Genomic DNA, 25,508 nt, shown 5'->3' on the forward strand with positions numbered 1-25,508 from the left:
GGATATCAGAATAATTGTCTTCTCAGCTCATAGATTTCTGAATCAAGCAGAATAAACTCTGGACATGATAGAACAGAGAGAGAGTCTGAATTTTGAGCTTCATTTAAAGACACCTTTGGGTATCCTCATGGAGAAGGAGAAAGTTTATTCTGAATACTGAAGAAAGAAAAATTATTTGTGGCCAAGAGAGAAAGTTGTAGTAGACTACATTATGGTTCACAAATAGTCACACTTTTCCTCCCAAACCCTGAGAGGACTACCCCATCTGAGCAATATTGGCTTGGCCATATGACTTGGCTTGGCCAATGGAATCTGAACAGACATGATAGTGTGTTATTTCCATGCAAAGGCAGTAGGAGATATTTCAAGTTTCCAGTAGCCCTCAAGTCTTCTTGCCTTTTACCAGAAGATCATGTCTCAGACTGGGGGTTCTCCTTTCAACCTGGAATCCAAACTGAGAACAAACATCTACCAGTTACCTCACTTTACTATATGTGCTATGAGCCAAAGCCATCTATATGTGGTATTACAACTTCTCATGTGATTTCAGATACTTTCTTTCCACAACTTAACAATGACTCACAAGATGCAACCTTTCCAACACCCATTTCCACAAGCAAACTTTATGACTTTTTTAAGGTAAAGTGCCACATATATATTGCAGTATTTATATAATTTCTTACCATTTAGCATGTGTTGTTTTATTAAGTTTTGTTTAATGTCACAACATTTACAATGTTGTGCCCCAACCTCATTTTTCCTATAAACCTTGTGGTTTTTATTGTACAATTTTGTAGAGCATAGTGCATTTCAGGAACACATATGTCACATTATAACACAACTGACTTCATCTTAAAAAAAGAGACACATAAATATCCATAATCCAAAGAGACAAGTTCTATAACTAATCCACATAGGTGTAGAAAAGCCAATGAGCTAAGGTGATATCTTAACCTTACTGATACAGGAAAAAGTGGGGGGGTGCAAGAGGATGACCACGTCCCAGGACCCTCCAAGCAAGAAGGGTCCTTCGCTTCACACAGGAAAGAATTCAAGAGCAAGCCATAGTTCAGCAAAAAGTAGATTTATTTAGAAAGATGTACACAGCAGGGGGTGTGGGTGTTTAAAGTAAAGGCAGACACTCCATAAACAGAGTGCAGGCCATCTTGGAAGGAGGTGGGGAAGGAGAGGGAGAAGGAGAACGAGAGAGAGAGGCATGGTGTTGCTAGTTTTTATATGCTAACAGATGAGAAGGCTGTTTCAACTACACTGGGGAAGGGTCAGGGATTCCTAGGAATTGGGCCACTGCCCCCTCTTTGACCTTTCATGGTTAGCTTAGGAACTGTCATGGTACTTGTGGGTGTGTCACTCACCATGCTAGCATATTACAGTGTATATAATGAAGTTCAAGATCGACTGGAAGTCAAACCTCCTGCTATTCTGGGCCTCCAGGTTTATTAGGAGTTGACTTTTTCACCATCTTGGTGTTAACTGCTGTGTCATTCCTTTAATGGCTGTGTCAACCCCCTTCCTTCCATCTCATTATGACCCGATCATTTCCCAAAAGCCCACCACCAAAAACAACTGGAGGAATAGGTTTCAACACATAAATCTGGGGGAGACAGACACAGACATTCAGTCTACAGCATTCTGCTTCTGCCCCCACTAAATTAATATCCTTTTCATATTCAAAATACATTCATGCCATCCCAACAGCCCAAAAATGTTAACTCATTTCAGTATCAACTCAAAAGTCTAAGTTCAAAGTCACATCTTAGTATCAACTAAGTCAGATCTGTGTGAGACTCAAGATACAATTCATCCTAAGGTTCTCTCCTGTGAACCTGTGAAATCAAACAAGTTATGTACATCCAAAATACAATGATGGGACAGGAATAGGACAGATATTTCCATTTCAAAAGGGAGAAACAGAAAAGAAGAAAGGAGTTACAGGTCTTAAGCAAGTCTAAAACCCAACAGGACAAATTCCATTAGAACTTAGGGACCATGAATAATCCTCTGACTTGATACTCTGCCCTCCAGGGCCACTGAAGCAGAGGTCCTGGCTACAAGACACAATGAGGCAGCTTTTCTGCCCCTCCAGCTTTATTGGGCAGAGGTTGAACACCCAACGCTTCCGGCTGCCCTGCCCCCACAGATTTGGTGGCTCCTGTTCTCTGAAATCTAGGTGAAGTCAGACATGCCCCCTGGGCCTGTACATTTTCTATTGGTGGAGATGGCTTACTCTATTGAAGTTTGTTGCCTACACCCTTTGGAAAGGCAGCTGCTACACCTGAGGCTGCCAGAACCACACCTTGCACAACCAAGGAGATCAGCATCAGCAGTGCACCAGCAGATCCCTCAAGGTGAGACAGCACCAGGCAGCAAGCTCAGGGTCTCCAAACACTAGCAGCATCTCCCCTGAAATCACTCTGCCTCTAAGGCCCTTACACTCAGCCCCTGCGATAAGAGGAGTAACCCTGATTTGCCTTTAGGGCCATTCTTCCATTGATTTATGGAATAGGACCTGGCTTCTGTTGATATGTCTTATACATACTAGTCTTAACAAATGGTTGCTTGGACACACTCTAGTGTTCTCTTCTGAACAGGTTTTCTCATCTTTTGCATAGGTGGGGAATTTTTCAAATTTTTAAGTTCTGCTTCCTTTTTGCTTAACATTTCTAGCTTCAAGTTATTTCTCTCTTTTCAAAGTTTACTATATTGACCTAAAACAAACAGAATGACAGATATTTCTCCACAAAAGATGAATTTATTTCGGATTAGCAGAGAACTGCAATTTGGGGTCTACTATCATGGCAAGACATATGAAAATTCTGCCACAGGAAGGAAGGAAGAACACTTTACAGACAGGAAAAGAAAGTTGGGAGGGCTACAGTAAACAAAGAGCCCATGGCTTTTCATTGGCTGAATCCTTGCCAGGAAAGAGGAGGAGTCTTTCTTCCTCCTGTGGGGCTCTGCTATCCTTACAAGGTATAAGAGCTCCCCCTTCTGGTCTCCTGACTCTATTTTGAGGTTTCTGTTTATTAATTTTTAATAACTATATCACAGGAGTCAAGACATACCTTCAACACTGTGCTTAGAAATTATTTCAGGTAAATATCCAGTTTCATTGCTCACAAGTTCTACCTTCCACAAAACTAAAATATGAACATAACTCAGGCAAGTTCTTTGACACTTTACAACAAGAATCACTTTTCCTCCGGTTTTCAATAAAATGGTCCTCATTTCCATCTGAGATCTCATCAGAATGGTCTTTACAGTACACACTTCTACCAATATTTTATGCAGAATTACATAGGTATTATCTAAGAAGACAGAAGTTTTCCCTACAGCTCTCCTCTTTTCTCTTTGAGTCCTCACCAGAATTCATTTAAAGGTCTGTTCACAACAATGTAGGTTTTTTTCTAGCATGGACTTCAAAACTCTTCCATTACCCATTATCCAATTTCAAAGCCACTTCCACATTTTTAGGAATTTGTTATAGCAGCAATTCAAAGCAGACTTACCATATGATCCAGCAATCCCAATTCTGGGTATATATCCAGAGGGAACTCTCATGCAAAAAGATACATGCACCCCAGTGTTCACAGCAGCACTATTTACAATAGCCAAGGCATGGAAGCAATCTAAATGTCCATCAACAGATGACTGGATAAAGAAGCTGTGGTATATTTATACAATAGAATACTACTCAGCCATAAAAAAGAATAGAATAATGCTATTTGCAGCACCATGGATGGACCTAGAGATCGTCATTCTAAGTGAAGTAAGCCAGAAAGAGAAAGAAAAATACCATATGATATCACTCATATGTGGAATCTAAAAAAAAAGAGTAGAAAAAAAAAGACACTATGAACTCATATACAAAACAAAAAAAGACTCACAGACATAGTAAACAATCTTATGGTTATCAGGAAAGGGGGTAGGAAGGGATAAATCTGGGAGTTCGCGATTTGCAAATGTTAGCCACTATATATAAAAATAGACTTTAAAAAAAAAGTTTCTTCTGTATAGCACAAGGAACTATATTCAATATCTTATAATAACCTTTAATGAAAAAGAATACGAAAACGAATATATGTATGCATATGCACGACTGGGACATCATGCTGTAAACCAGAAACTGACACATTGTTAACTGACTGTACTTCAATAAAAAATAAATAAATAATTATTTTTAAGAAGAAAGACTCTTAAAAAAAACACACACTTCCCAATACCATCACATTGGGGAAGTAGGTTTCATCAACACTAATTTTGGGGGGACATAAACATTCAGTCTATACCACAAATTTAACACAGAATTTACCTTACATTCTACTTTAGTGATATTCTCATTTGAGATGCAAATGAAAACACCTGTCAGCACAGAAGCATAAAAAATTATATTATACATGTACACTGTATTAAAGTAGCATAATTAAAGCAACGACGTACTAATAGAAGAAAAACACTGGTCAAAAAAGAAGAAAAACAATGTTCTTTAGTACTTACCACAAGCTTTAGAAGCAGCAACACAAATTTCTTCTGCAACGTACTCCCCAGGTGGAAACTTTAGATACTCTCCCTCAGCTTTTCCAAGGGAATGATAAAGATAAACCTGTAGGACTGGATCTATTTCCTTCACAGAATTAGCATTTCCAGGAATATCACCATTCTGATGTATAGGGGATGCAGATGTTCCTTCCATTTCTGTCATTGTAAGGCAAGCCATTCCCAAGCAGAGTCTTCTTCAGAAAATTTGCCTATAAGAGAAAACATTAAAGTTAAAAATGAAAGTGATATTGGTAAGTTATCCTTCACGTATAAATAAGTCTTCACTGACAGCAGTGATTCTGTCAAATTCATTAACTGAATAAATCTCATGTACAGGCATACATCAGAGATACTGAGGGTTTGATTCCAGACAAGTGCAGTAAGTCAAGTCACACAGATTTTTTGGTTTCGCAGTGCATATAAAAGTTATGTTTACACTACACTATAGTCTATTAAGTGTGCAAAATATTATGATGTCTAAAAAACATTGTATATGCCTTAATTAAAAAATATTTTATTGCTAAAAAATGCTGACCGCCATGTGAGCCTTTAGTGATTTGTAATCTTTTTGCAATAGTAACATCAAAGATCACTGATCACAGATCACCACAACAAATATAATAATAATGATAAAGTTTGAGATACTGCAAGAATTACCAAAATGTGACACAAAGTGAGCACATGCTTTTGGAAAAATGGCAATGATAGACTTGCTCAATGCAGGGTTGCCACAAACTTTCAATTGTAAAAAACCAGTATCTGCGAAGTACAATAAAGTTGAGGCATGACTATACTACTATATATGAAGCACAAAATTATAAACTTCCTGTGGACAAAGAAAATAAAACTAAAGCTTATGCCCTGAGGAACCACAATATAAATATGCAACACTAACAAAACAAACAAAGTCAATTACAGACAACAAAAGAAGAGATTCCACAAAACAACAAGATTTCTCAACAAATGGATTATTCTGCTAATTGCTTATTGGTATCTGGAAATGCAAAATAACATTTCAAGCTGGGATTAACTGATGAGCTTTATTAGAGGAAGTCATATTTAAAACTTGAACCAATGGACTGAATTTAGATGGATGGAAGATGAAGAACATTCTAGGAGTGGAACTGTGCTGAAAATAGAAAGATACATGTTTAGTAACTTGGGGGGGGGGGCTGAGTGAAGTATTTAAGAAGTTGTACCACTTAGGAAAGGATTAAAAATGAAAACTTATAACAAAATTGCAGCTACATACCCAATATGCATTTTCCCCTTCTTCCTTGATACAGAAGCCCAGTGGGTAGATACAAAAGTACCTCCCCATCCCACCCTCCAAAAAAATTCTACTTCCCCACAGGCAGATAGCCATGTGAACTAGTTTCAGCAAATGAGATTTAAGTGAAAGTTGTTGGGTGGTACTTTCAGGACCAGTCCTTTAAAAAATGCTGACTTAGCTGGCATGCCTCCTTTTGCTTTTTCCCTTTCATCTTTCTTTATGAATCCAAGTATGAATATAGAGTAGGACAATCACCTTAAAACCATGAGGCAACCATGAAGGAAAGACCAGGAGAATAAAAGACCTGGCAACCTTAAGCAAGCAGAATCAGTGTCAGGAATCCCCTACCTACCGCCAGACACCTTTTTACTTGCAAATAAATACAATCCTAACTGATACAGTACAAAATATAGGAAGGTCCAAATGACAGACGAAAGAATTTAAACTTTATCCCATAGTCAATGATGAATTAGAAAGGTGAAGTGATGCAAATGACAAATGCTGCAGAGGCTGTGGAGAAAAGAGAACCCTCCTTCACTGCTGGTGGGAATGCAGTTTGCTGCAGCCACTGTGGAAAACAGTATGGAGATTCCTCAAAAGACTAGGAATAGACTTACCATATGACCCAGGAATCCCGCTCCTGGGCATATATCCAGAAGAAACCCTACTTCAGGATGACATGTGCACCCCAATGTTCACAGCAGCACTATTTACAATAGCCAAGACATGGAAACAGCCTAAATGTCCATCAACGGATGACTGGATAAAGAAGATGTGGTATATTTATACAGCAATGGAATACTATTCAGCCATAAAAACCGACAACATAACACCATTTGCAGCAACATGGATGCTCCTGGAGAATGTCATTCTAAGTGAAGTAAGCCAGAAAGAGAAAGAAAAATACCATACGAGATCGCTCATATGTGGAATCTTAAAAAAAAAAAAAAAGCATAAATACAAAACAGAAATAGACTCACAGATATAGAATACAAACTTGTGGTTGCCAAGGGGGCGGGGGGGGTGGGTGGGAAGAGATAGACTGGGATTTCAAAATTGTAGAATAGATAAACAAGATTATACTGTATAGCACAGGGAAATATATACAAGATCTTATGGTAGCTCACAGAGAAAAAAATGTGACAATGAATATATATGTGTTCATGTATAACTGAAAAATTGTGCTCTACACTGGAATTTGACAAAACATTGTAAAAAGATTATAAATCAATAAAAAATGTTAAAAAAAAAAAAAAAAAGAAAGAAAGAAAGAAAGAAAGGTGAAGTGATGGAAGCCACTGCAGTAGCCTAGCCAGTACTAAGATCCTGAAGTGACACAGCAACCGCTGGATGATGAGAGGTAATAGAAGATGATGCAACCTGATGACTAAGCAAATACAGAAGCCAAAAGTAAAAGACAGTAGAAGGATTCCAAACTTGGGAGATCTGTAATACCATTATTAACAATAAGGAAACAAGGATTTTGCTCCTTGACTTAGGAAGGTGAGGAGAATAAGGAGTACTGTGTTATACACACTTTCATTTAGGAATGAAATCAGGGTAATTACACAAAAATCTAGCTGGTAGCTAAAATATGAGCCTGATATTTGGAAAACCTGAAATTTGACAACTTTCCCCATAGATGTAATCATTGAAATCATGAGCAGAGCTCTATGAAGGGAGAAGACAGGAATAATAGCAAACACATTCATACAGCATTCACCATATGCCAAGCACTGTTCTAAACATACTGACTAGAACTTCTAGTGCTCTTTTGAATAAAACTGGTGAAAATAGGCATCCCTGTCTTGTTCCAGATCTTAGAGGGAAAGCTTTCTTTTTTAAAGAGCCTATTTTTTTAAATTTTATTTATTTATTTATTTATTTATTGAACTACAGTCCTATGGAAAGACCAAAGTTGAAACTGGACACCATTAAGTATAAACTATCCTTTAATGAGATGAAAGAACAGAAATTAAGCTCAGAACAAAATTAAAAATAAAATCTAACATAAATGTCCCTTCTCCTCCCGCTTACACACTTGTCCCCCTCCCTCTTGTCCCCAGTTCTCTATCCCTGACCCTCCAGAAGATCTTTTGAATCTATGGGGCCCTGGTCTAAACCACCCCCAACACAGAGGAATGAGATGGCGAGAACCTCTCAGGCCCAGGATACGACTCAGCTAGAGGATAATTGTCAAGGTATGATAAGAATTACATCAGAGGCTTTTTCCCTTACAGTGAATTGGCCTAAGGTCAAATTATGCACTAAGAAGTAAAATTTTAAATATTAATTACCCTAGAGTTCTGATAATACACAAATGTACTCCAAATCTACTAAAAGACAACTTGCATTCTTTCTCTGTCCCTTAAATGTAAGCCTTACAATGCCTTTGGAATGTAAATACTTCAGAAGGTATCTAATACAATACCCAGACCCACCTGAGACTAAAGAGAGAAAGAAGTCTTTTTAAAATACAAACTGATAAAAGAGCTCTCTTGCCAAATTCTAGACCACAGCCTTCTTAAGATTACCTGCCAAGAACAAATATATATCTTTCAAGTATTTGCCACAGATATTAACAAAAAACTCTAAAGCAGGTAACTTTAACTTGTTTCATCTACAAGAGACACAATTATTTACAAACTAGTAAGTTGTGTATTGTACTTGACTCATGACTAAAGTTTTGGAATAAAGCTGAGATCTGTCTGTGTCTGTCTGTGTATTTGTTTCTGTCTGTGTATATACATTACAGATACACTTTTCTACCTCAAGACGGTATTGCCAAAATTAACTGATAAAGAGCTCTATGTAATGGGGTTAGAGAAAATTAAGCATTTATACGAATCACAAATACAGAAACTAACCCAAATGTTTTTCATATTCACATGACAGGGATAATATTTGATAAATGAAAGCCAGCTTAAGTTTGTTGGCTTCATAAAGACAGGTATGTTTTCAAAATTTGTCAATGAGAAAAATAAGCTGATGATTAACTATTCAATATCTAATCCAAGCACAACTGCTAAAAACAGGTGTTTTAAATAAATTTTAAAAGGACAATAGCTTATACCAAGTTAAACCAAACAATGGATATTCACTGAATAACTAAATCATTTCCAGATAGGATGGTATACTGAGGAATCAATCACTATATGTAAGTTTGTCTGGTTTTGGTTTTCTAATTTTTGCAGAGGCAAAAGATATTTGGTTCTACTAATTAATGTGTTTTATGCCACAATGAAGAAAATGTATTATGAGAAAGAATGTATTTCTAAAATGTCTGAAATTTTTAAGTTTGCTAATCTAAACTACAACAGGATAGTAATATATAATAGTTCATAATTGCCTGTTTTGTAGTTTTCACTGGAAAACAAAGATTAAATAGTTTTAAAGATTGGAAGAAGATCTAAGACTACAAAATGAACCAAAGAGAAAATATCAGAACACATAGTATTAAGCATAAATTAACTCTACACAAACTGTGTGATTTGGTGCTAAAAGAATGCAGGCAGCATCATAGGCTCCCTTTTATAAGGTAAGAAACAGTGGAGCATCCAGGAGAGGTTTCCCCTACTGTGGGAGGATTTACTGTAACTTATTGTTTTCCAAACTGTGGTCATAGAATAGTGGTAAGTTATGATTAATATTTATTTGAATAAAAATACACATTATCTATATGCTTATATAGATCAATGGATAATATATACCTTCAGTTTTATCTGTAATTTGTAGATAGGTAAAACAGACACATTATATATTAAAAAAAGAATACTTTTGTACAGTGTAAAATAGAGTGCACTCATAACTTAAAATAGGAAATACATGTCAGTTTATTAAACTTTTATTTCAGTTACTTAAATGGTTTTATTAATCTTAAATGGTAGGTGTGTGCTGGGCCATAAAATACACTATATTTCTTACTATGAAATGACCCTACGTGTCTGAAAGCCTCTGCTCTTATACCACAGTAGACTGAACAACAAAAGGGTCTATGCAACTAGCTGAAAAGGCCAGAATAAGAATAATCACCCTTTCTGTCCCACATACACAGCGATAACTTCTCAAGGCCAGGCTGTTATCACTCTTTGATAGGCTCATACTTTGTCACTTTGCTTCTCAGATTTGCAGTCAGGCAGTAAACTTTGCTTAAAAGACCTCCCCCCATTTCTTACAACTACTTGCAAGCCTGGAAATTATGATGAGCTATCACCTCACAGCTGTCAGAATGGCTATCATCAAAAGAATATAACTAAAAAATATCAGAGATGATGTAGAGAAAAGGGAACCTTCCTATACTGTTGTTAGGAATGTAAATTGGTGCAGCCACTATGGAAAACAGTATGGAAGAAGTTCCTTAAAGAAACTAAAAACCGAACCGTCATACAATTCCGCAATTCCACTCCTGGGTATACATCCCAGGAAAAAATGAAAACACTAAGTCAAAAAGATATGTACTCAAATGTTAACAGCAGAACTATTTACAATAGCCAAGACATGGAAACAACTAAAGTGCCCATCAGCAGACAACCGGTTTAAGAAGGTGTGTGTGTGTGTGTGTGTGTGTGTGTGTGTGTGTACACAATGGAATATTAATCAGCCATAAAAAAGAATGAAATAATACCATTTGCAGCAACATGTATGGACCTAGAGAATATCATACTAACTGAAGTCAGGCAGAGAAAGACAACACTTTTATGTGGAATCTAAAAAATAATACAAATGAATCTATATGCAAAACAGAAACAGAGTCACAGACATAGAAAACAAATTTATGGTTACCAAAGGAGAAAGGGAGGAAGGAGAGGGATAAATTAGGAGTATGGGATTAACAAATACAAACTACTATACATAAAATAATCAAGTGACAAGGATTTACTATATAGCACAGGGAATTATATTCAGTATCTTTTAATAACCTACAGTGGAAAATAATCTGGAAAAAATATACATACAACTAAATCACTTTGCTGGACATCTGAAATTAGCAAAATATTGTAAATCTACTGTACTTCAATTAAAAAACGAAAAGGTAAAGAAAGGTTTTTCTTTACCTTTAAATAATGTGCATGGGAAACAAAGATTGTGTTTTATCAAAATAATTTCCTGTGCTTCACGTTGCCTTTTCATGTCTTAGATCATTTTGAAAAAACATAACTCAGTTTTCTCTATTAAAAGAGCTAAGACTTCTTACAACTGTTATAACTTTATTTGCCTTTGAAATCTTTTCATTATCATTTTGGCTAAATGGATAACTAAGTGTTATTTCACAGTGACCTATTATCCTACTTAATCAACTGTTTTAAAACTTTTCAGTATTTTTGAAGAACTTCCCAAAATTCAAATTCTAAACAGTCTGATTTTGACCTAACTTGGGATTTTTAAGAGGTTCCCTAGAATATCTCAAAAGATTTGTTCTCTTTCCTTATAAAAGGGAAATATTAAACTAATTAGGCTTATTTAGTTGTCAAATTACATGAGAAGCATTATCAAGTAAGTGATGATAAACCTTCTTACGTTATCTTGTACGTGTATATGTTATTACTGTAAATGTTCTAGAAACTATGAAATTCCAAAAAATTTGGTATGTTCTGGTATAATGTTATTACTTGTCATTCTAGTTGCTATATTAAAACACATGTCACAAAATTCAATTTCTTTGTCAGCTGCATAGTGCACTCTCATCAAATCTTTAACCATAAACATTTTTAACTGTTTTTAAAAATTTGCCAACAGTTACCTTACTCTGATGCTTTTAGTGTTCCTGTAAAAGCATTTCACCTTCAGAGAGAGTCATATAAAGGACTCTGATAAGTATTCTAGAATACAGGTTTCTGGTAACTTTAAAATCATAGCATTGAACTGAGTAAGAATTTGCATAACAACTCCAATAGAGAAACTGATGGCTTCATCAGACTGCTGACAAAAGATCAATATTAACAAGAATTAAATAAATAGGACTAAATAAACTGAGGATGATGATTATAATATTTACTACTTTATGTTTAAAACATTGCCTTCTTTAATGTTTTGTTTTCCTACATTTAGGGAAAATTTTTTTATTTTCACTTGAACTACCTAAGACCTACAGCAATTTGCTAAAATATACCTTTGTAAGCAAGGATGAAATATTTATCTTTTTCTCCCTACCTGATCCCTTCAGAATTTAGAAATGCTCAGTGAATTTTCTTACTTTCATAGCAGTATAGTTCTCTGCATTAGTTCAATAAGAATCTGTTCTCCTTTGAACAAGAAACAATTACTCAATAAAAAAAATGTTTAAAAAAAAAAACAAGAAACAATTAGACACACTGGTCATGTTATCAAGCCTTTGACTGGAATGTCATATTTGAGATATGCATAAACTCAGATATGACCAGACAGCTTTAAGGAACTAAGGTTGACTTTATGGAGTTAATAAAGCCCCTTGGATAAATAAGCCTGGCACATTGCTTACAGGGTCCCCAGCAGCCTTACCAGGTGAGTAAAAAAGTCACTTCCAGACAGATGAAAGAACCTCAGGATATTCTGGCCACCCAAATGGTACTGCAGTGAAAGTTTCATGGCAAGTCCCTGACTTGACCTCTTAGCCTTGAGAGGCTTTAAGAGTTCAATCTTAGCTTCCTTATGAAAAGTTGCAGCAAAGCAGACTTAAAAGAGCCTATACAGTCAATTGCTATTCTTGTTGCTTTTATGCAAATAATAACCAAGTTTACTGAAACTAGACTTAATTTGCAAATAAATTAGTCTTACTATGTTTATCTTTAATAGAAATGGGGGGGTGACTATAAAGAAAAAGATTATCTTTTAGTAGAAACTATAATACATACTCGTGGATATTACATTCTAGTTCTGTTCATTGTCTTTGAGGTTTTGTTTTCTACCTGTAAACTAAATTAAATCCTGAATTCTCAGTTCCTTCAATATTTTGCTACAACTTTCCCAATTAACATCTCTTATTTTTCCTCCCACTCTTCTGACTTGGAAGCATCCAAAGTCACACAAACTAAATTCGGACTTCACATAAACCACAAAGAAATTACCACAACAATTTAATGCTTACAGACAATCTTCATGCCTGATGCAATAAGGCCACTCAGAAAGATCACCAGAGACATTCAAACTGCAAACCAGGAAAATCTCTCAGACTGCCACTGTCTACCCTTACTCCATCTAAAGACATTTCATCCAGACATCGAGAAACCTCAACTGACTGCCTTCAGAGCCAGGATTATAGTCAGCTCCAATCATTAACCATTGTTTTTCTTCTGTTTTCACAGAAATGCCTTATTAAAAACCTTATTTATCACAAAATACAAGCCTAATTTTGGGAGCCCAGATGTATCACCACCTGCTAAAATGAGATATAACTGTTTAACTGAACTGATCTATTTTCACGACTAGGGGATGAACTCAATGAAATAATGGAGCAATCGACCAGCTCAACTTATAATATATGAAACTTCAAGGGAAGTTTCAGAGGAGGAAACTGGAACACTAACAGCATCAGCTACAGGTGCCATACCATAAAATTATGCTAGTATTTAAAGAGAACAAAAGGAGATGGTACAGTCTCAGCAATATTGGCTAATTAGTCCAGAACTTGTTCTTCTGGATCTTTCTCAATTTCTACTTAAAAACTGAGTTACATTTAAAAATTTAATTACATTAAACTGAATGAACATGTAAGTTTTCTTTTTATTCCAAGTATTTTATATGGTCATTAAGGAGATTTTGAGCTTTTCTCTTTTGTCAAAAATGGAATGTCTTCCTCACATGGCATAAGAAAACTAGATTATAGATATAATAGAAAAATTAACTTAGAAAAAAATTTAAATATGAAAATAAATAAATGTATGTATATGCAGGACTGGGACATTGTGCTGTACACCAGAAACTGACACATTATAACTGACTATATTTCAATTTAAAAAAAATAAAGTGCATGAAAAAATTTAAGAGAGGTTTTTTAATGTTTTTATCTTACATTCACACCATCTAATCTATTACACTACACACATTGTTTGAATAAAAACATTAAAAGTTGTATTGCCAGAAATGGCACAGACTTACATTAAGTGTACAATTAAAGAAATCTCAGCTAAAATTGGAGCGGGCACAGGCCTATAGAGGGAGCTGTCAGGCCCTGCCATCCATTATCAGTTGCTACAAATAGGAAGACATAATGCCTACATCTCTGACAGGAAGGTATCTATACTTTACTATCCATCAGGAAAATGAACTCTCTGTCCTATGACAGCCCAGCCAATCAGAGACTGAGCAGCCCAATCAATAAGAAGAATCTATACTTTGGACTCTCAGCTTCCGCCAATGGACTATTTGGCTATTATAGCCTCTCTCAACTTCCTCTTTTTCCTTATAAAAGTAAGTTCCCCTTCTTTGTTCCCTGGATTTGCCCATGGTCTGCCATTGCTTGCATTTCCTGAATTGCAATTCCCCTGGCTATTCCCAAATAAACCCACTTTTGCTGGTAAAATAACAGGCTGTTGTATTATTAAAGCTGACATTTTTGGTGTTAGAGTGGGATCCAAAGAAGTTGAACCCTGAGACATGATGACTCCTGGAACCAAGCAAGGTACCAACACAAGCCCTTTGTGCTCATCACTTCCATGAATTGCTGCCAGTTTTCAGTTTGGTTTCTGTTCTGTGTGCCTTCTCTCCAACAGGGAACATTGACAACCAGGGAAGGTCCTTCATGGCACAAAGTCACAAACCACTATATAGGGCGATCCTGACTCTTGATCAGTGATGCTTTCAAGGAATGATATTGATAAAATGTGGAAATATGGAACTGACTAAAGAAACCTTAGCTACAACTGGAATTGGGACAAGTCTGTAGGCGGAGCACTCAGGTCCTGCCATGCATCATCGATTGCTCCAAGCAAAAGAGACATATGCCTATATCTCAGACACGAAGGTGCCTCTACTTTGCAGCAGGAAGAAGAAAACTTCTCTCTGACCCTTGACAGCCAGCCAATCAGACTGCAGAAACCCAACCAATGAGAAGCCTCCATGCTTTGCACTTCCCGCTTCCTCCAATGCCCAGTCCCAACTTCCCCTTTTTCCTTATAAAAATAAGTTCCCCTTTTTTGTTCTCTGGATTTGCCTTTAGTCCACTGTAACTTGCATTTCATGAAATGCAATTCCTCTGGCTATTCCCAAATAAACCCACTTTTGCTGGTAAAATAACTGGCTCTTGTATTATTAAAGTTGACACAGGCACATTTAGTCTAAAGCCGCAAGCTAAATATTGTAAAGAGAGGAATTTTTAATGCTTTAAAACCAAAGCATTAAACATATTTGGTTGGGGGGGGTGGAAAGTAACTCTAAAGTGTTTCTAAAGCAAAAGATCCTGTGTGAAGCTGAGACATTAAACCAAAAGATGATACACAAAAAGCAGTTGGCTATTTGCTAATCTTTATCTGTGCATTCACAAACTTTCTTTATTTAAAATATACTTATAAATGCTGTAATAGTACAAAAGAACCCCTTCGTTGGATTAATGAAGAGGAATAATGTTTATGATAATATAAGAATCTCATTATATAAAAACATGTGTATGTCCTATAAACAAGATTAAATGCAACAGAAATATTTTTTAAAATACAGATCCTGTTAAATTGTTTAAATGTATTTCATGAGCATTTAAAAGCTCTTATTGTGAATGAGGGGTTTTTTGCATAGCCTGTAATTCAACCTATTTACTAGAAATATTTTACTGCAAAGGAAAGAAGGAAGAAAGGAAGGAAGCAACTTAGTTCTTATTTTAACTAAATTCTCCTCATTACTGGTAAGGATGGGTATATTTGTTGTCCATGGGTACTTATGAACTGTTTGTGTTTTTTTTCTTATTTGTCCTTTGAGGTATTTATCTTTTGTAATTACTTTATCAGAATTCTTAATATATTTGTTAGAAAAATAATAGGAAGAAATTTACCCCATCAGATATTAAAGCTTACTATAAAGTTTTCAACTGTAGTCAAAATAGTATTGGTATATTCTTAAGACAGATCAGTGGACCAAAACTGCATCAAGAAATGAATCCAAGTATATATGGTAACTTAGTATGTACATCCTTTCCAAATATAACATCTAAATAAAAACCAATAAAGGAAATAAAGACTGATAAACTTGACTTAAAATTATAAACATCATAATCAAAAGTTTTCTTAAAAATTGAGAGAAAAACATATATTGCTAAGGTTTAATGTATTTATACAAGTAACTGTTACAAATCACTAAGAAAATGGACAAAGACCATGAATAGGAATTTCACAAAAGAAATGCAAACATTTCCTAAAACAGTCATGGTCAACATCATTAATAATCTGAGAAAAGTAAATAATAATGAGACACTGTTTCTTCCCTACCAGACTGGCAAAGATTAAAAAGATTCGCAATTGCCAGTGTCAGCAAGGACATAAAAAAACAAGAACATCTAAGAATTTGTCCATTTAAAAAGGACAAGAGCAGTAAGATGCATAGCTAAGAATTCTATGAAACACTGTCTATAATAATAAAAAAATTCAAAGACATTAAAGGGATCTGATAAATTAACTGTATTATACTTAATCAACTGAATACTATGAAGACATTAAAAACGATGTCCATTGACTTATCCTTAGCACTAAATGTTGTGCAGAGCACAAAACAGACACTGAATAAGTATCTACTGAATGACTGATTGCATTATCTATTTAATAAATATTTATTAAATGCTGACTGTCTGAATGTGTGGGTGCATGAGGGACTGACTGACCAGCTGTGTGACCCACTGAGTGACCAAAGGACCCCTGAGTGAGTGATCTGAGTGACTGACTAACTGACCAGCTGAATGAATAAGTGACTGATAGAATGAATGAGTGATTGAGTGACCAGTCAAGAGAGTAACCAACTAATCAAATTAGTGACTGACTGACTGACTGACTGGGCTGAGTGACCCTCTGACTGAGTGAGATAAAGACTAAATGAATAAATGACTGACTGAATGAATAAACACTGAAATGGAAAGGCCTCCACAATATACTGGAGTTAAAATGGCTCAAACTAGAACAAACGGAATGATCCATTCATTTAAACTATTTTAATTTGTCACTATACAGAAACATCCAGAAAGATATTAAAGCTTATTAATAAGTAAATTCTGTCGATCATAAGAAAGACATGCAATCCTTTTTGCCTCTTTGATTGATAAATGTAATTTTTAGATGACCACTTTTATTCACTTGACTTCTGTATGAAGAGATATTGTTCAAAGCTTGTATACTACTCTGCTATTGCCTTTTAAAACAATGTAAAATATATGCAAATATGTATATTTTAAAACAATACCATGATTCTTTCACTTGAGAACAAGGGATCCGAGATGAATACTTACTCTAGAAAAGAAGAGGATGAAAACAGCTACACATTTAAGGGACAATGAAGTCAAACTTCATTATCTACCTTGGTCTAGTCACAAAAGTATATACATGAGAGGCAACAATTTAAACCACCCCCCCCCCCGAGAAACCTGATGCTGTGGATTATATATAAATAGAAATGGGAGAAAATGCAAATTCTTTCGCAAATTTAATCCCCTTTCCCTATTTCTAGGAACAGATTTTGAGCTACTCCTTAGAATCATGCTCTATGATGACTATACAGGAAAAGGTAGATTGAAAATGTGTAACATACACAGACAAAAGTGACAATAAAGATGGTGGAAAGTGCTTTGAACAGATCTCTGAAAGTGCATGGAGGCGGGGGCTTCCCCTTAAGATTTCATTTCAAAACAATCACATCTCAAGCTTATACTATCAATAATTTTTTTACACTTTAAAAAATTTTAACAAGTGGTGAGTTTGCCTATTGAAAATAAACTGCATGGGAAATGTAATTCTACTATTGACATACTACACTATCCTTTGCTATTGATACACAAAAAATATAAAGTTACTTAAATCAGTAGGAAATCAGTATGAATTTAAGTTCATACTGATTTAAAAAATACTACCATTTTAGAAGACTAGTTTAGACACTTTTCTGAAATAATCCTTTAAAGATTATAGCATATCAGTTAAAAAATAAAATAAAGTACTTATGGATAAACAAGCAAAGAATGAGGAATACATATGGAAATGAAATATAATTCTCTAGACACTGAAGCATCTTCTATTTTGAATGGATTTCTCTTCCTCATTAACCCATCATAAATTAAATAGACTTGTACTATAATTTATTATTTTCTTCTCTGGGTCATTCCCCGAGTCCTAGATTCCTCTCCTAATGAAACTTTCCACATTAAACCTTTGTAAAACCAGTATATCTAACTGTTGCCCATAAAACAGAGGTGGGGAGTGAAGCAAGGGAAGTAGTATAAAAGGAGAGAAATAATTTCTACCATGAAGACTTCCTAATAAAGCGTTAACTCTTATTGACCACCATAACCAGATGCACTGTGAATCAAACTTATTACAGTGAAGGTGTACTTATTTTACTTTTAATAATTTTAAATGTTCATGGTAATATTTATTACTATTCCAACTGTCACAGGATATTTGCCTGAAAATCGTGGGAGAGGTGGGGATAAAGGTAGGGATAATATTTTTTAACAATACAGGGTAATACTCTGCTCTCTCGTTCATACATATTTATTTACAGAGTAGTGTAAGTAGCTTCTGGCAGGAAAGAGCTCTTTACAGGAAAGTGCTCTCTGTTGGAGGCCCCATATGTCTTGCCATTAACCTTAAACCAGGCACCCTCATGCCTTTCTTCTGAATACCTCGCCTAATGTGTAGGTTCTTTCCTAGATCAAAGCAGAAATGGAGAATAAGTAATTAACAGACCACATCTCTTCCTTAGCTTCCCCTTCAGTAATCACGAGGATAAACTGTGTGAATAAGATAGCATCTAAAGAAAATTCACAAGGAGTTGACAAGCCTGCATGTACAGGGGTTGCAACAACTCTGACCTTCCATCTCAAAGATAAACTAAGATTACTCCCACCCCCTATTTCCCTTTAAAACTTTCATGGCTGAGCAGAATCTTCGGAGATGATATTTTGGGGACATTTTCCCCACCAGCTCCCCAGATCGCTGGCATTCTGATTAAAAGCAACTTTCCTTTCTATCAACACTGCCTTTCTCGAGTGTTGATTTTTTTTGAGCAGCAGAGCAGCCAGACCGCGTTCAGTAACAGTAGTACTGGTCCAATACAAAAGCTTAAAAAACACTATTCTAAGTTCAGTTCTTCAAAATATTAAGTTATAAAATCTATACTCACCTTTAAGTTATCTTGTCTAAACTGATCAATTATCCACACCCTTAAATTAACCCTTAAATTAATGTCTTCTTAAGGGTTTCAATTCTCAAATGGTTCACCCTATCCTATGGACTGCCATTATGAAGTGACAAACTTCTTTTGGTATGATACAGATAAAACTAAAGTGTGAATTTTAAACAGTTTAAGGCCAAAAATAGATTAGGAAGAGTCTTAAGTTAGCAAAAATGCATTCATTAAATATAAAAAAATAAGACCTCATAATAAAGTTTAAAAAAAGGGTAAAATAAAAACAGAAAAATCCAGATTAAATCCAAGATTAAAAATAAGACTAAAGAGGAAAATTGAATAGAACAATTAAATTGAATAATTGACATAAAGATCTGCTTCTGTCCCTAAACTGTTGACTTATTTTATTTTCAAACATTTGAATACCTTCTGTGTGCTAAATACTATATTGGGCCTGAAAATAAGGAACCAAATAGAAATATTCCCTGACCTAAGACTCACAGTATAATTTCACAGCAGGAACAAAACAAAGTCAGAAAAAAGACCTAACTATACACACAATTTAAAACACAACCTTCTCAAAAAAACCAAAAACAAAACAAAAACAAAACAAAAAAAAAACACTACCTTTTCATAGCACCAGAGAAAAGATGGATTATTCAACAGATAGTTTTGGAACAACTAGACAACTAACTGAAGGAAAAAAGCTGGATTCCATCCTATACCTTACACCAATATAAATTCCAGATGGATCAAGAAAACATGGGAGAGTTTCAACACCATAATTTTCAATACCTAAGCAAGTATGATTTAAAAATAATAAATAATAAATGGATAACTGACTGGAAAGAACAGCAAAAAACAAAACTGTACACATGACCAAAAAAAAAAAAAAAAGCACACTATAAACAGAGGCAAAAGATAAAAAGACAACCTGGAGAAAATATTTACAATTCATTTCACAAATACAGAGCTATTTTCCTCAGTATAAAAACAGCTCCCACAAACCAAAGTTAAAAGTCAACAATCCAATAGAAAATGGGCCAGGATATGAGTGAACAGTTCCCAAGAAAAGAAAATTTAAACCAAATTAAAATTATAATGAGATCCTATTTTTCACATCTCAAATTGGCAAAGATCAAACAACCAGAAAAGTGCAGAAAATTATAAACTGGCATTTCTATGAAGATCAACTTGGCAATATTTATTGAAATTAATAACACATACTGCTGCTGAATTAGTGATTCCTTCTCTATTTATTTGGCCTATATTTATGGTCACGTACATACAAACTGACTTAGGTAGAAAGATATTTACTACTTTTTGATTTCTAAAACATTTAAATGTCAGCTGTTTAAAAAGCAGATGAATGTTTTAAGAGAGAGTTAAAAGAGACAAACATAGACAACCCTTTGAAAGAGCTTTGCTCCAAAGGGGAATACAAATGGTGCAATAGCTCGAAGACAATATGAACTCAAGTAATGGTATAAATTAGGAAGTGGCAAACTACAGTTCACAGGTCAAATTTAAACAGTTGCCTGTTTTTGTAAAGAAAGCTTTACGAAACTGCTTATTTTGTAAATAAAGCTTTACAGGTCTGTTCATTTATGGCTGCTTTGGCACCATAATGGCAGAACTGAGTAGTGGCAACAGAGACAATTTTGCCCGAAAAACCTAAAATATTTACTATCTGGTCCTTAATAAAAAAAAACCACTGCCAAACCCTGGTTTAAATCAGTCATTCTCACAGGCTGGTACCCAAACCAACATCAGCAGCAGCATCTGGGTTTTTAGAAATGCAAATTCTCAGGTCCCACTACAAACCTACTGAATCAGAAACTCTCGGCAAGGGGCCCAGCAACCTGTGCTTCAACAAACCCTCTAAGTAATTCGGGTAAGAACCACTGGGTTAGGGAACAGTTCCAGTAAAGCCAAGAAGACATGAGGACCCATCTGAGGTTTGTGTTCACAAATTTAAAGGGCCTTGAGGAGAGTTCATGGATATCTATAAGGCCTCAAGGAAGCTGTCAGTGAAGACTTAAAGGAAAGTGAGGAAAATGCTATTGAAAGCTGAATAAAAGTAGACCTTTGTTATATAGGAGTGGAAAGCCTGGCAGAACTATCACCTACAATACCATGGAAAATAAAATACATACTTGTTGAATTAAGGAGTTTCTAGGTAGAATGTTGAAGCAGCAGCTAGCTACTTCTTCTGCCTTTATAATTGAGACAGCAGAGAGATGAAATAAAGAATGAACTATTCACTCTGTGAGTGGAATTTCAATGAAATGTTAAGGGCTCAGAACAGTCTTTTCACCCAGCAAACTGTTTTTAAAGTAAGAAACAGCCTCAAGGCAAAAACCAAAACTAGAGTGGAATCACTGTTAATACCTCAGGAAGATTTAATACAGTACATCACAGATTCTTGCAAACAAAAGATTATCTTAGGATCTTAAGAGTGTTGTTCCACAGAAGCTTCACAGAAGCCTAATGTAGGAAAAAGCTCCTCTCAAAACAGATTTGTGGGTATGGCCTTTGTCTGACAGTAGATTATGAACTGACACAAAGTCCACAAAGTTTTCATTGGAGTTATATTAGTTTAGAACGAAAAGGACAGTAACTATATAAAATGAAAGGAGGACTTTGGACCCTAAACCATTATAGACAGGAAGCAAGCTCAGAAAGTTACTCAGTTGCAAAGAAAGATCAGTTCTTCTAGGGGAAAAAAATGATTGAAAAGGGAAAGCCAAACACCAAAAGAAGACCCCACAGCCCACTAAGAACAACTTTTGGGGAATAGGACTGAACCCTAATCAAGGAACTGCCAACATGCACCCAGCCAGGTTTCAGAATTGCTGTACACTGCTCTGTGACTTCCTTTTCGCTCTTTTTGAACAGGAATGTCTAATGTAGCTAATATATGCCTTTCCAATCTTACACATTAATTATGTGAGGGCATATTATTTGTCTTTTCAGAGATCTTCTGTTAAAGAGGAATCATTCCCAAGAAAACATACCCAAAGAACCCCATCTGCAACTAGACCTGATTTTGATGATGAGATACTGGATTTTGAGCTGACGTCATTATGGAATGTGAATTAGAGATCTCTGAGTAAAGAATGTTAGAGTATTTTGGATGTAGAAGGGATGTTACAAGTGGCAAAAGGGGAACTATGGCAATAACATTGTCCAGAGATGGCCACAACAATACCTCCCATTCCATGTTCTTTTCTTCCACAATGGGACCTTGCCACTCCCCAGTTGAAACCGAGGGCTAACCTGATTAAGCCCACCAAACTTAACCTGACTCACTTGCTTTTAATTACCTGTTTTTAGTTGATTTTAAAACACACAGCTAAGTCACTAGCCAAGCAATATACTTCTAAATTCCCACTGTCTTATAGATAACATCTTTGAGATATGGGTCACTATAGTAATGGTTGCCTAAGTTGTTTTTCAAGAACTTAGAGCTAATTCTTGACCAGCTCAAACCAGCTGAGACCACCAACCATTCAACTGGCCTGCAAGAGTGACCAATGGAAGACCTTTTGATGTTAAGAGGGACAAAAATCCCACCCTAAGATCATGCTAATGCCATTTTCTGAACATGCATTCCAGGAAGAAGCATATAGCTCAGTCATGCCTGTGCAGAACACCAATTACTTTACCTTTTTCCTGCCTCAAATAACCTTTCCCCATGCCTCAGACCACCCTGCTTCTTTATCCCATAAATATCCCAAGCCCCTCACCTTTGGAAAGGCAAATTTGAGATTTGTTCTCCTGCCTCCTCACTTGGCTGCCTCATGAATAAGCATTTTCTCTGCTGCAAACCTCAGTGTCTCAGCATTTGGCTTGCTTCAAGTCAGGCAAATGAACCTAGTTCAGTAACACAATAGTAAGCAGAGTCTACTTCCAACCCCCACCCCACCACATTCACTGAAACACTCAAACCCTGACTCACCATGTAAGAAAGCCAACTACCCTGAGGCCCCAATGTTTTAAGGAAGTCCAGGCCACATGTACATGCTCCAGTTAAGAGCCCTAGATGAGATCACAGTCAACAGCCAGTGTTAACTACCAGTCATGTGAGTGAAGACGCCTCCAGATGATACTACTCCCCCCACCTCCAAATTACCCTAGTAAGCAAGTCTTCTCAACTGAGGTCCCAGACATTGCAGTGTGGAAACAAGTCAACCTTAATGTGTCCGATCTGAAGTACTGACTGATATACCAGAGTCTAAAAACGTAGTTGTTTTACCTCACTAAGTTTTGGGCTGGTTCCATCACAGAGCTATAGCAACCAAAATACATACTGATGGAAATGATCCAGTACAGGGAAAAATTGAAAATGCAAGAAAAAGAGGGAGAAATACAACAGTAAAGTCCTTGAAGGCAAAAGGAGAAGGGTTCCTCTATCAAAGTAGATGAAGAAGCCTTAGGTAGATCACTGAATAGTTTGTTCACTGTAAAGGGGGAAAGGAGCGGAACTTACTGATGGTGGACAACATTATTTAGAAACATGGAAGTAAGCATCAGAAGACACTTAGAAGATCTGAAACTGGTTTTCTGGAGAACAGGAATCAGAGATGGGGGAGGCACCAGGGCGATGCTATATTTTGTTATAAACATTTAAGTCATTTATTTATTAAACTTTATATACACTGTACTATGTAATTTCACTTTTTTTTTTAAAGTAAACAAAGTTTTAAAAAACATTTATTCCATTTCCCTATTTTCCAAATGAGGAAAAAATAAGACTCAATGATTATACAACTTGCTCAAAACCACACATCATGTTGACAGCAGTCAGTCCTTGATCCCGATTTCCAAAATAGTGCACTTTCTCAGATCACACTACCTTTTATATTACAAAAATAATACCTAGTGACATAATAGTTCATAATCAACAATTCATTAAACTAAAATTATTTAGTAAGCAATAATGAATGCCCTATTCCCAAGGACTGATACTAAAAAAGAAGGCAGAACAGTGCCCTTGGAAAGATCAAAATAAGCATTCAAGCAAAACAGCCCAAGGAATATCTCAACCTAGTTGACCTCTAGCAACATACTGTACAGGCTTCAAAAACAAGTAATGCTTCCTTTTGCCCTTTCCAATTCTCCTACTCTGAATACTCTTAATCATGCTACCTTCAGTTTTATAAGTTATCTACCAAGAATTTCTTTCCTTTAAGCAGTTAATACCTTATTATTTTATTCCCATCTTACCAGTACAATAGTACCCAGAGGTCATTTGTCTAACTGGACAGACTACTGAATGTCTAATGGTAACCACTGAATGTCTACTCATTCAAATAATACAAACGCAGGGCTAATATCCATAAGGAATAGCAGTAGCTGGGTCATGTGATATGAAAGGACACAGATGAATGACACTCTTTGGAAAAATATCTCCCACCCTTTATTATGCCTAAAATTCTCATCATTAATCCCAGTGATGGAGCTTTAACAGAAGTCTCCCTCAATCAACCAAAAGTCATATTCAAAGGTTGTCTGTTATACTAGAAAGAACAAAATATTAGCAGTGGGGAAATTTCTGCATGTAAGCAATTTTCTTCTTTCTTCTCCTTTTATAGATTTTATATCAGGAAAAACACCAGTATACATTTTTAAGACCTTTTTCAATTCTAATTCTTCTCATTTCCTGGCAGTAATCAACAATGATCAACTTGTTAATCCCTCCCATCTTCTTAACCTACCTACCCACTTGCCTTTCATACTAACTGTTCCTTCTTTGTCTCCTTTGCCAATTCCTCTTTTCACCCACTCTCTAATTATATTCTCACGGCCCAATCTCAGATCCACTGCTTTTCTTTCTGTTAAGGCACAACAATCCCAGCCTTAAATTTCTCTAGTAAGTTCTAGTCATATTGTCCCAGTATCTAGCTATTTTCACTTGCCTGGCCCCACTGTCACTTCAAACCCAACATATCCAAAATGTAAGCCCAATTACCTGTATCCCCTCAATTAGATACCAATACTTTCATACCTATTTCTGCCAGTACTGTCATTATTAAAACCCTAGTTCTTTTTTGGCACCAACTAGGTGAGTAACTTTGGCCACACTTTTAAATCTCTCTGAGTTTCCTAATGCATAAAATGTTTAGAGTGGCCCAGATGTTCTGAGATGTCTTAGTTTCAACATTCTTTGATTTCCTCTGTCACTAAAAATCAGAAGTTCAAAGTCATCTTTTATTACTCCTCTTCCTCCCCAACTACATCCTCCTTTCTCACCCAGCCCATAATGAAATCTTGTGTGACATCTCTCCAGTCTTACCTTCACTAAATTCAAATCCTCATTACCTCAGGCCTCGACTCTTTTCCTAGCTCTAACACTTCTTTCCAGCTCATACTCTACCCACGACTG

At 35.8% G+C, this 25,508-nt stretch overlaps 1 protein-coding gene across 4 annotated transcripts in view; it reads right to left on the reverse strand.

Annotated features, from left to right (window-relative positions):
• Positions 1 to 25,508, reverse strand: part of JAK2 (Janus kinase 2) — a 185,997-nt gene that overhangs the window by 53,376 nt on the left and 107,113 nt on the right. For all 4 annotated transcript variants that reach the window (XM_074361613.1, XM_045504961.2, XM_010967882.3 and 1 more), the window contains one exon: positions 4,516 to 4,766. In XM_074361613.1, coding sequence (XP_074217714.1) covers positions 4,516 to 4,735 — 220 coding nt within the window. In that variant the 5' untranslated portion in view covers positions 4,736 to 4,766. The remainder of the gene's footprint in view (positions 1 to 4,515; positions 4,767 to 25,508) is intronic.

Source organism: Camelus bactrianus, chromosome 4 (assembly GCF_048773025.1).
Source record: "Camelus bactrianus isolate YW-2024 breed Bactrian camel chromosome 4, ASM4877302v1, whole genome shotgun sequence".
NCBI lineage: Eukaryota > Metazoa > Chordata > Mammalia > Artiodactyla > Camelidae > Camelus > Camelus bactrianus.